The sequence below is a fragment of the Stegostoma tigrinum genome, chromosome 13 (assembly GCF_030684315.1).
Source record: "Stegostoma tigrinum isolate sSteTig4 chromosome 13, sSteTig4.hap1, whole genome shotgun sequence".
Classification (NCBI taxonomy): Eukaryota; Metazoa; Chordata; class Chondrichthyes; order Orectolobiformes; family Stegostomatidae; genus Stegostoma; species Stegostoma tigrinum.
This window is the reverse complement of record NC_081366.1, coordinates 38156952-38170155: the sequence shown is the minus strand read 5'-3', so window position 1 is coordinate 38170155 and position 13204 is coordinate 38156952. Positions and strand designations below refer to the sequence as shown.

Genomic DNA, 13204 nt, shown 5'->3' with positions numbered 1-13204 from the left:
ACATGACATGAAACTGGGAAGTAAGGCTGAGAATGTTCTAATGGAGTCCTGTTGGACCCTTTGACTCAGTAAATTATGTAAATATTTAATAAATGTTCATTAGTTTGCACTAGTATTGTTTCCAGTCTTATCATGTATAAACCCAATGTTCCCGACACCATAGCACAGCATTTTAAATTACTATCATGCTCCACCACTTTCAGTATCTTGCTTACATTTTTAAAAATTTCCCACTATATTTTTGTCCTGTTTTGAAAGTGCTTGCTTTTCATATGTTGGCTTATTTTAACTTTATGCCAGCATTTACTATTCCTTATTTTGGGAGTTTGCTTAGCAAGCTGTAAAAGGTGAGAAAGTAGGAAATTGAGAGTACGTAGATCTGATTTTCCATCACACATCTCCTCATCCACTTGAATTCAATTCCAATTTGACCTTAATTGAAATCTGATATTTTGTGTTCCCAAAAGTATTTTTTTTGTACCTTTCTTGGAAGTGAAACATGAAGGGTGCTGCATGTGACATTGAGCATCTGATAATGTATTGGATGAGTCCCAGAATTAATACAACTCCATTTCACTTGAGGGCCCATCCACATAACATGATCTGAAAGTGAAAGATACCTGATATACAAAGTTAGGAATTGATTTGCTGGTTAAACCTCTTCCTTTCTGTTCAGTCAGTACTTTTTAAATTACTGTGCTGTTCTTGCTTCTTCATTTAATAACTGTTTCTGCACTGTTTGGAACTTGGGCAAAGGAAGGTATTGAACTTGGAACAAAAACAAAGTTGCTGGAAAAGCTCAGCAGGTCTGGCACCATCTGTGAAGAAAAAAAAGAGTTAACATTTCGGGTCTGGTGACCTTTCCTCAGAACAGAGGTATTGAACTTGTCTGTCTTGTAGCTAGTTAAAGCTTAGCAGTTTGTATTGCTATTGTTCTAAAACCTCCCGAGTATGAAACAATGCACATTCTGTTTGCGTAGCTCTCCATTGGTTGAGTCTAAAACAAAGTGTAGAGGCCATTACATCTTCATTCACATTCACCCATACACTAACATTTGTTCATAGAGAGCTCAGGTTTTTTCAAGTGCAGAGACAGCTGTACTACTGACTATAATTGTTACTGCTGGGTTTGAACTTAAACGCAGAGACCACCTTCTGGATAAATGCAGAAGAAATTTTTGTCACACTTTGCACATCAATTCATAATTGTGTCCTGTAGGTATTGCCAAAACCAGAGATTTCAACGCATTTCATTGGAAAAGCAATTAACAGCTTTAACAAATTCTCTGACTCTATTGTAAGACTGGATTCAAAACACCGGATTTGTGCTGAAACTTGTTCTTCTCCCAAATGTACCTCCAATCATGAACAGAAACTGTTGACATCCCACCAGTGTGTGCATGACACTTGACCACAGGGACAGAATCATGCTCATTTTTAAAACAACTTCCCTCTTTTACTTATCCTGTATTATCCTTCCAGTCTTTTTGGATATCAAGAAAGACCTAAGGGATAATTTTTTAGGAGACCAAGGGTATGTTCCACAACTATACCTCACCTCAGGTTAACTGTCATCCAGAAGGAGAACAGCTCAGAGGCAATCTAATATAAGCCCAATATTCACCTGGGATTATTTGAAATTCACCTTTAACATCCTGAATTGGAAATGTTTTTGCTTCAACAAATAGTCAAAGTGTGTGAAATGGCCATTTACTCCTGCGCCCTCCAAAAGAGCAGCCTACAAATGGACTCATTAATGTTCTAATGGAGTCCAGTCAAATCTTGACTCTGTAAATTATGTAAATATTTCATAAATGCTGATTAGTTTGCAATAGTATGTTTTGCAGTCTTCACCCAGTCATATACTGCACGCAACGCACATTGCATAGCACATCGTCTCAAATTACCGCTGGGCTCCACCACGTTCAATGTGACCCAGATATTCACCTGGGATTATGTAAAATTCACCTTTGACATCCTGAAGTGGAAATGCTTTGATTCAACTTTTAGTCAAAGCCTGTGAAACGATAGTTGCCTGCTGTGCCCTTCAAATGGAGGAGCCAGGACAAGGAAAGGCTGCAAGAAGCTGAAGCAGATGATGCAGTCAATAATAGAGGAAAAATACTGTCTGAAGAAGCTGGCAGGCCACCCTCTGGAAAAATGCAGCACAAACTGATCCCCAGTGGGATCACACTGAAATGTGAATGACTGGGGAATTGATTGCTGGATCTTTCTTCAGAAGCACTCCAATCATGGCATGTATGTTTTATATTCAGACAGATCAGCAGTTGGCAAGATTTCCTGCATGACAGGCCAAGTTTACCGTGGTGAAGATTAAAGGAACTTAGCAAAAGGACTAGTTCAGAATGTACACTATTTGCCTGCTTCCTTTTCCAAACATGCATTGGTCTAACAATTGTTAATTCCCTAATTTGGCCACTAGAGTAACCAAACTCACATGGCCCGTCACATCTACATATGCTGCTTGAACTTTACTCATTGCTGCAGGGTGCCACCACATCCAAACTGAGACTGCCCTCCACTTCCCAATTACACAGCCAGTCTGTTCTCAGCCCTGCGGTATATTTAGGAAAGAATTGAAAGACGACTTTAAGGCCAAGTAGCAACTGTTGACACTTTGATAATCTCTCCCACAACATCAGCTTATATTGATGCAGTGTCAAAGTTGTGGACTGATGCATCACATTTCTGGCTTCAGAAGGGCGTAGATTCATGGAGTACACATTACAAACTGATGCTCCAGAAGGGATGCATTAACAGTTACAGGAAGATATGTTTGATTTGAAGTATGTGAAGGACAGATGACTGACAGGAAATGCATATTAATGCTTTAAAAACATTTTTTTTATCAGTTCTGAGCATCACTGGCTTGTCCAGCATTTGTTGCCCATTCCAGATTGTTCTTCAGTGATGACCAGTTGGACCATTTAAAGTCCGTGTACTTTAAGTACATCTGGAATGCTTTCACAAAGGGACTTCCAGGATTTTAACCTAACACTACTGAAGGAGCGGTTTCCAAGTCAGGATGGTGCGTAGCTTGGAGTGGGATATGCAGGTTGTGGTATTCTGCTGTCTTTGTCTTGTGGATATTTGGAAGATGTTATCGGAAGAAGCTTGGTGAGTTGCGGCTGTACATACTTCAATGGTACACAGTGGTGCTATTGTCTGTCCACAGTGTGGGGAGTATACGTTGAAGGTGACTGATGGGGTACAAGTCGCTGGGCCACAATTGTATTGGATGGTGTCACACTTCTTAGATGTTGTTAGAGCTGTGCTGCAGGTTAGGACAGACTATTTCACCACACTGCTCACTTGTGCCAATAGTGGAGAGGCTTTAGGGAGACAGGTGGGTTACTCACTGCAGAATTCCCTGCTTCTAATCTATTATGGCCACAGTATTTATGTGACCAGTCAGGTGAAGTCTGGAGAAGCTACATTCTGGATGTTGATAAAGGGGGATCAGCATTACTAAATATTTAGTGACTAAAAATCTTTGGCCCTTCTAGCTCTCTTCATCCTTAACTTTGGAGGGTAATAGGGTCATGGCAACAATCAGAATCTTCCATTTAATACATTTCAAATAATATTACAAATAGTTTTAATCTCATAGAACTTCCTTAAATTCTGTCCACAACTTCAATTTTCAGTTCAGCACAGTTAGTAAGTTGTTCCCACACATGCATTATCAAGCACATTACGTTGAGAATTCGTTTCAATGCTAACGCATCCAAAAGAATTCCTTGTACTGCTTCAGTGATAATGGGAACTGCAGATGCTGGAGAATCCAAGGTACTAAAATGTGAGGCTGGATGAACACAGCAGGCCCAGCGGCATCTCAGGAGTACAAAAGCTGACGTTTCGGGCCCCTTCTAGGGTCTCGGCCCAAAACGTCAGCTTTTATGCTCCTGAGATGCTGCTGGGCCTGCTGTGTTCATCCAGCCTCACATTTTATTATCCTTTTACTGCTTTCAGCTTTTATGACCATTGAAGTTTTGTAAAAATATATGTTGAGTAAATTGTGCAGTTTCCAATTGGCAATGAAAGAGTTTTGGTGAAAATAAAGCTATGATTTTACTTGTCCCCTTCCAATGAAAGCTGGAATTATTTCTGAATTTCCCCTGAAGCAAAAGTGGCTGCCACAAGAATAACCCAACTGCTGTTTCACTCAGAACCTGTAGTCTGGGGGAGGCAGAGAGGCTGCAGACAAATTATACTGCACTGAGAGATTTGTTCTGAATGTGTGGCATGTTTTGTTTTCATTTTATCTTAACAGTACTGTCACACTCCGGTCTTTAGTATAAGAATAGTGTCACAGAGTCCAATAATTTGTTTTGCAGTTTTAACCAGTCTTCTGTTTTAAAGATGCTTTCACAGTAATTTCTTGTGTATTTCCCCCTCTGGTCATGCTTGCTGTGTCTAGTGTGCTTGCAATGAGCTTAGGAGGAAGGCAGTGGGCAGCACTCTGTCTGATCCACTCTTATGATGTGCTTTCTTATGGCAAAATTATTTTGTTTGGGAACACATTAAGTTTGCTAAGCAAGGGACAGTGATCTTTGTCTTTCCCAGGCTGGACCAGAAGGCAGTGTTTTCCAGCATCCTTGTACAGGAAGACAGATATCCAAGATGCACTGTCATGGTGTGATGCCTGTCATAGCACTTAATTTAGGCAGCCTCTCACTGACTTCTGAGAGCAATGACAGATTTGTGACAAGGATTATGCCCCTCAGAACTTCTGCTGTATCACAATATGTATCTTTTCTGAGATGTTTACATTTGAGAAAGACCATTCACAATTGAATGATATTATTAAGAACCCTAACTGAGGCAGGAATGTTGCTGCCTTGCTGAAGAGAATTCAAGATAAAGATAATTTCATTTGTTATGACTTGATTTGTGCTTACGCCAAAGTAAACGTTTCTTTGGTAAGTGAGAATTGAAACGTATGAATTTTGAATGAAAACTAGATCCAAACGCAGGAGAATATTGGTAGAATAATCAGATGATTGATTGTAAGGGATAACAACAGCTATGCTGACAATAAGGCAACAAAACTAAAGATCATGCATGAATGAAAGAAATGCTGGAAAAAAATGAAAGATGGTAATAATCAGAGAACAATGTCTGCATTTCCCTTTTTATCGATAGTTCATGGATAGATTGAAATTGCTGTTGACGCCTCCTAAACACCAGCCTGACTTAATGTATTTACGCCATGTTCCATTGCGCCGGGTCCACCTTTTCACCTTGCTTCAGACCTTGTGTCTGGTTCTGCTGTGGGTGCTGAAATCAACAGTTGCTGCAATCATATTTCCAGTTATGGTGAGTAACAACTTTATAGACATTCTCAACATTAAATATACATTAAGCCAATTGAGACTTACTACTTGTAAAATTAACCAGGAAAATCGTCCATGTATTTTACTTACAAGGACAGAATGGTAAAATTCTCAACCATTACCATTTAAACTTTCTTTATTCCACTGTCGTCTTTGTAATAGCTGTCTGATGTAGAAAGTGAACAAATTACCTTTATAACTGATTATAGGATCTGGACATTGCTTAATAGGCCAGCATTTATTGCCAATCTGTAATTGCCCTCAAAAAAGTGGTGATGAACTGATGTAGTCTTTTTATTGTAGGATATTTTTGTGGAGTGCTTTGAGGTGGGATGTTTCAGAATTTTGAGCCAGCGAGATTGGAGGAACTGTGATCTAATTCCAATTCAGAATGAAGTGAGATTTGAAGAGGAACTCAGTTGAGATCATGTTGAGATTACACAGTAAAGATCATGGGTTTGGGAGGTGCTGTTGAATGAGCCTTCAGGATTCACAGCAATGAATCTTGAACATGGTACATCGATGATGAAAGAAGTAAATAACGAGGTGGCTAGGGCGCCAATAAAGCTTTAACCTATATGGTGTTGGGTTTCTTGTATGTTATTGTATTTGTCCAATTCAGTGGAGAGCAATCTATTATACACCTAAGTTGTGCTGTAGAGATGATGGACAGACTTTGAAGAGTCAAGAGGGAGATTATGTATAGAATTGCCACAACATTAAAGGAGACCATTCAGTCTTTTGAGTTCATGCTAACTTTCTGTAGGGCAAGCAAGTCAGCCTAATTCCATGCTTCATTCCTTTAACACTGCAAGATTTGTTTTTAATCCTCTCCAGTGCTTATCTGCTTCCCTTTTCAAATCATTCATCATCTCTGCTTCCATCACATTTAGAGGGAGCATGTTTCAGGTCATTACCACTTACATGCACATGTCTTTGCCATAGAATTCCTAGCTTCTGACCTGCACTTGCAGCTTCAGCCTTTTTGTGGCTGCTCCACTTCAGTTTCTGGCCAATGGTAATCCACAGAATGTTGATGACAGGGTTTTCAGCAAGTGTGATCCCATTGAATGTTAAGGGGAGATGGCTATATTCTCCAGTGGCAGAGATGGTCATTGGCTAGCACTTGTGTGGTGCAAATGATGTTTGCCACTGAACAGCTCACGCATATCTTTCCCACCTATCCTTGATTTTTATGGATGGAGATGGACTAGGGGCAACCTGCCTGCGTTTGCACTAATAGAGACTCTTAAAAAAGCCAATTATTAGCTGCTTCCAAAGTTTTTCATAATTTTAGGCTGATGGAAGGAGGACAAGGATGGGGGTGAATGTCCAGGAAGTTAGCCAGCAGGGAACATCTCCCTCATGGGACTCCTTGCAATGGACCCTGACTACTTCCAGCCCCTTGAAAATCTTTAGCACCTCCTGTGTCAGCCCCAAGAGGGAGACTCCTGAACTTATCTGCATTTCAGACATCGATCACTCTGTACTGCATGCTTTAGGATAATCTTCACAGTGGCTACTGTTTCTGCTGATGCTGCTGGCATTAGAGACTCTCTGACATGGGCTTTCCTTTCCAATTTAAGGCACAAGGCCTATCTGCAGCTAATTAATGATCTACAGGGTGGTCATCAGGAGCTTCAACTGCATTCTTCACTGACATTTTCAATCCAAAAAATTCTGCCTGAGGTCCTCCTGAAATTATGAAGTGTGTTCAGAAATGTGTCGCTGAGTCACATACAGCATCGAGGTTGCAACCTGTCTGGTTCTGTCTCAGACAGCGGGTGCTGAGCAGGATGGAGTTGACACCTTGGGAACAGAGTTTGTTATGGAAACCAAAGACAGTGATTTCAGTCTCATCACTAGGCCAGCAACCCTGTTCGGAAGAAATTTCTGTGACTTAATGTCAGACAAGCAGATTGCTTTGAGACAGAGGAGGGATTGAACAAGTGAAGTACAATTGAGTGCTGCCAATGTACATATGAATGTATATTTCTGATGATACTGGGAGACAGCACAGAGTTGAGAAATAGGAGAGAGAAGTGTCAACCTCAATCGTCTGTATAGGCACACAAAGCACATTAGTTAGCCATGCAATTGATTGCCTTGCTGTCCAAAGAACACTAAACTTACTCCATAGGATCAACCGCAGGATAAAGGACTCAACCTAAATTTCCACACTTTTTTATCATATTATCAAAATCAGGAAGTTTGCTCTGCACCAGAATGGGCTGGAAGTCATTCGGGTTGGATTGTCTCACCCTAATTTAATTATTTGTTTTATCACCTTATGTTATTGGCCTGTCTTCAGTCCACCTGCTAAATCTTGACAAGGGATGCATTATGCCTCCAGAATTCTAGCTTTTCTATGCAAAGTGTTCTGGATAAATTGGAATTTAAAAACCTACAACTACCACCAGGAGCAACTGAAAGAGGTGAGGGGGTGATACATTTGTGAGTCTGATGAATGCGGAAAGCTTCAGTCATGATGTTTCTGCCTCAGCGCAATTTTGCACCGCCTTTTCTTTTTGATTTGTTTCCTTTCTTTCTTTGGCCAGGTAACTAGTTGGAGCTGTGGCTGACAAGGTTTGGGTCTTAATGCTCCACATCCTTAGGGTCTTCAAAGGAGTAACTAGTGAGACAATGTATGCATTGGTTTTAATTTCCAAAACTCACTTGATTCAAAGATGGTCCTGCGAGATTGGAAGATAGTGAAGTAACTCTTTTATTCAGTGAGGGAGGGAGATAGAAAGCAGGATGTTACAATGTTGTTATTGCTAACATCTGTCTTAGAGAAAATGTTGAAAGTCTATTATTAAACAATTTATAGCAGAGCACTTGGATAAGTTCAAGGTTTTCAGGTTGAATCAACATGGTATTGTGAAAGAGACCTTACTTTTGGAAAATCTGTTGGTGTTCTTTTAAGGAGCTAACAGATGATGTAGGTGAAAGGGAAGAGGTGGATTGAACTTGGATTTCCAGAAGGCATTTCATAAGGTGCCACATAGAAGGTTATTGTGTAAAATATATGCTTGTGTCTAAATGGTAGAATATTGGCATGGATTGAAGATTTGACTGACTACCTACCCAGAAGCAATGAGTTTTTTTAAAGAATATTACTATTCATCCCTCAGATGTGGGTGTCATTGGCTAGGCCAGCAACCCTAATTGTCCGGAGGACTGTGAAGAGTCAACCATATCATCATGAGTCTTGAGTCACATGTAGACAAGACCAAGTAAGGATGGTAATTACTCTTCCAAAAGGACATCAGTGGACCAGATGGAGATTTCTGAAAATCTACAGTCTCATGTCATCATTAGATTCTTAATTCCATACTTTTTTTTAACTCAAATTCCATTATCTGTCCTGGCAGGATTTGAACCAGAGTCCTTAGAACATTATAAAAACCAAAAGAACTGCGGGTGCTGTAATCAGAAACAAAAACACAAATAGCTGGAAAAGCTCAGCAGGTCTGGCAGTAAGTTCTGAGGAAGGGCCACTGCAGTCAAAACGGTAACTGATTTCTCTTCACAGATGCTGCAAGACCTGCTAAGCTTTTCCACCAACTTCTGTTTTTGGTCCTTGGAACATTACCTGGTTCTCTGGGTTGATGGGCTAGCAATAATACTACTAGGCCATTGCCTCCCTGCTGAGTAGTAAGCTTTTTAGCCTCTAGGCTTAGGCTTTTAAAAAATATTCAATCATAAGATGTGTTACCCATCTCTAGTTGCCCTTGAGAAGTTGGTGGTGAGTTCTGCATTGAACTGCTAGAGTCCATGTGCTTTAGGTAGCACTGTAAATGTAGACCCCGTTGGGGTCTCTCGATTCCATGCTCAGTCAATGAACACTCGCAGTTGGTCTGGCTGTTTAAGACTTGACTCTTTATTTCTTCAATTGGTCGGGTACAGATCATTCGGAAAACACAGAAGTTGAGCACATCCGTATTCCTCGGAGAGGCTGCACACACAACTTAATACAACGACATTTTTATACTTTTCATAAAGCAGGGTTCATGGCGTGATCGCATAGTGTATTCAAACAATTACCAATCAATACATGATATTGGTTCATTGACAGTTACTTAATCCAATAACGTTAACTGATAAACAACTTATGTCACAACGCGTAAGTAACTTTTTATCTCACCACACAGCGCCACAACATTTGCAACCGAAGGTCAGTTAGAACGGTTAGAATGCATTATCTTATCATTACTGCATTATTTATGAAGATCTAGCAGAATTTAAAGTTCCCAGGCTAGAAGCCATTTTGTTGCTAACTTGCACCGAGAAGCCATCTTGTGCCTGTATCCAAGTTTCAGACTCTCATCTCCCCGCTTTGGTCATACCATGACCACACCGTAGGGTGGGAGAGCATAGATTAGGTCAGTCCAAGCAGATGGACGCAAGAGCCTACCATTACTCCTCTGCCTCCAAGGAGGAGGATGGTTAATCCACAAATAAGGTAGTTCCTATTTTTAACACTAATAACCCTCGGTAATCCCCCTGGAGACAGGGATCCCCTAGTGAGGATGACGAGTGGATTAGAGTGGAACTCACTGGTGATGTTCCCATTTATTTGCAGCCTTCGTCCTTCTAGATAGCATCCTCCAAACCCATAACTATGACTATCTACGGAGCCTTGCTTATTTCCTCCAATGCATCTTGCAGGTGGTACACACTGCTGATGCTCAGCATCAGTGGCGGAGAGAGTGGATGTTTGTGGATATGGTGCCAATTTGGAGGGCTGCTTTGTCCTTCGTGATTCAAGCTTTTTGAGCATTATCCGAATTGTAATCATCCAGGCAAGTGGGGAGTATTCCTGACTTGTACCTTGTAGATGGTAGTCAGGCTTTGCTCATTGCAGGGTTCAGAGCTGTTGATCTGCTTTTCTAGCCACATTATTTACCTGGCTAGTCCAATTCAGTTTGTTGTCATTGGTAACTACCAGGATGATGATCATGGGGGATTCAGCATTAGTAACAACATTGAATGTCAAAGAATAATAGTTACATTCTCTTTTGTTGGAAACATCATTGCCTGGCACTAATACTTGTCATCTTTCAGCCACATCTGGTACATCCTTAAAAACCAGGGGAAAATGGAAAGGAGGGTCGGGGATGTGAGTGAGGTAGCAACGACAGCTGTGGCACTGAGCCTAGCATTTTAATCTTCAGGACTGGTGCTAGCTGGTTCTGGGCAGGGGGGAGAAAAATTGTAAAAGAGGGCAGCAAGATGATGAAGGAGGCCAAACTGTAATGGTTGGGAAGTGTGTAATTGACGGGTGGGTGGGTGGGTGGCTGCAGTGTTTATCCACCCTGAAGGGCAGCCTGGCTTCAACTTGGGCAGAGAGGAATATGAATGACCACACAAGGCATGATCACCTCATATTTCCAGGCTGTTGATAGGAAGCATAGGCAGGAGTTGCCAAATGTCAGTGGATTCAATGTGTTGAGTGGGGTCTTGTGGACGTGTGAATCCTATGAGATTACAGGATGGGCTACTAGGAAGGGGTTCACCGTCAAGTTGAGGCTTGAAACCACTGACGGAGAAGCAGTCACTTTGAGCTGTAAGTCAATGGGAAGAAAATGGCTGTGACTATGCTCAGAGTGGACAGGGGAATGACACAAACTGTGAGAGAGGGGGCACACACCATTCAGAGGGTTTTTGAAGGACACAATGTGTCACATACCCCTGAAAGGTCTAGCACACAGGCACACAGGTGCCTACGCCTTGGTTGTCCTACTGGCTCTCTCTTGTGGGTAGCATCTCCCTGGCACAACCACTGTTGGAAAACTCTGGCAGCTACACATTTGTGGCACAGAGTCAGCCGAACATTAGGGAACTTCATTTAAGGAGGTCTAATGGTTTCAACAGCACCCATTGCTATGTGTTTGCATTGCAGCCCTGCTTGTAGCTGACATAGTAGGCTGTTATGATTAATCTCAGTCCATTTGCCCACCGCTGCTGGATGGTGTGACAGTACATTGAGTGTCTGCACAGGGTCACTCAAAAACAGATGCTTTAAAGTTAAAGTGAACAACATAATTGTACACAATTTGAGTAACAGGAAAGCCGCAAAGTGCTCTCAATAGGTTTTTTTCTTCCTGTCTTTCCAATTCTCTATCAGCGCACTCACTAGTTCGCAGCTGACATGGAGGAAGCCTCTTTGATACCTGATACTTACAAAGAAGTGGCAAAACATTGTAAGATATTTAGCTCTGCTGATGCATCATTTGCACTTAAGCTGGTCCTTGAACCAGTTCCTGACAGATTGAACAATTAGTGTGCCATCCACCCTCTCTCTTCAGTTAAGAACTGAAGGGACTTGGAAAGAAGCAGATCAAAGCTCAGAAGAACACATAATGAGCAGAAAGACACCACACTGTATCCCACAGACTTGTGTTCCCTGAATATTTTTTCCATTCATATTATCTAAAGTGTTTTTTGCCTGTGTCTGTGTGCATGTTTGTCTGCTTGGTTTAAAAATGAGTAGAATAAGTTATTGAGTTATGAGTTGATCATTCTTATTTTGTTTGCCAGTGGCTATTGGATTTATTTGTAACAAATACTAAATTCTTGTTAGGCACAAAAACTTGGTCACTGTTTTCTTTTAACCTGAGTTCACCAGATAAGAAAATAGAGGATTTTGAGTAACTTGATTAAATCTTTAATTTTTGTGATGACCCCAAGAATAGTGGCGCTCAAGTATTGTACTCTCATGACAATACTCAGTGACACTTCTGTTGTCCAAAGTAGTCCAAAGAACCAGACCTGACATTACGGGAACATCAGGAGAGGCGATGGCCTAGTGGTTTTTATCACTGGACTGTTAATCCAGAGACCCAGATACCATTCTGGGGACCTGCATTTGAATCCTGGCACAGCAGATGGTGGAATTTGAATTCAATAAATATCTGGAGTTAAGAATCCAATGATGACGGTGCATTCATTGTCAATTGTCAGGAAAAAACCCTTCTAGTTCACTGATGTCCTTTAGGGAAGGAAACTGCCGCCCTTACCTGGTCTGGCCTACATGTGACTCCAGACCCTCAGCAATGTGGTTGACTCTTCACTGCCCTCTGGACAATTAGGGATTGGCAATAAATGCTGCCTGATCAGCGATGCCCTCATCCTGTGAATGAATAAAGAAAAAAAAAGTCCAATGGTGTAGCATTTTTTCACAGCAACTTGGCCTTGTTTTGAATATATTCACAGAATTCTTTATTTCAGATGAAGACTTCCATTACTTTCTTCAGAAATAGTTAGGCTTTAGTCTAACACCAAACTCTTAGTGAGAACTATTACCGATGAAGGGTCTAGGCCCGAAACGTCAGCTTTTCTGCTCCTGAGATGCTGCTTGGCCTGCTGTGTTCATCCAGCTTCACACTTTATTATCTTGAGAACTATTACTTGCTCTGTTATGGCTGCCCACACCTGGAAGCAATCATTTACAAAATAAAATTTAATTTGTTTGTCATGGGCAGAGATTTGATAACACTTCAGTTGCTTATTCTTTCTACCAATGTGTAATTCATGCTCTAGGAAAACCTAGAACTGGGAAGGTGTAGAAAGTTCAAGATAATAACAAGATAAAATCACTCCCAGTACTTAATTGTTCCCAACATATAACAATTCTTTGAATCTCAGAAACCAGAAAGCCTGTTTTGTTTTGTTTCATTTTTGAGTCGCTATGTAAAATGAGCTGGCCATCCATTAAACATGTAAGTTTTGCAGTTGTATAGGCATTGAAACCCTTACAGCTGAACAGAATGTATCTATTGCTCCTTTTGTGATGGTTACAAGAGTCAAAATTTGTATTTAATATTATGAGTCAAAATTATTAG

At 40.9% G+C, this 13204-nt stretch overlaps 1 protein-coding gene across 1 annotated transcript in view; it reads left to right on the top strand.

The window, feature by feature from the left end:
- Positions 1-13204, top strand: part of LOC125458382 (electrogenic sodium bicarbonate cotransporter 1-like) — a 111896-nt gene that overhangs the window by 81182 nt on the left and 17510 nt on the right. The window contains exon 19 of the mRNA XM_059650690.1: positions 5167-5340. Within this exon, the coding sequence (XP_059506673.1) occupies positions 5167-5340 (174 nt within the window). The remainder of the gene's footprint in view (positions 1-5166; positions 5341-13204) is intronic.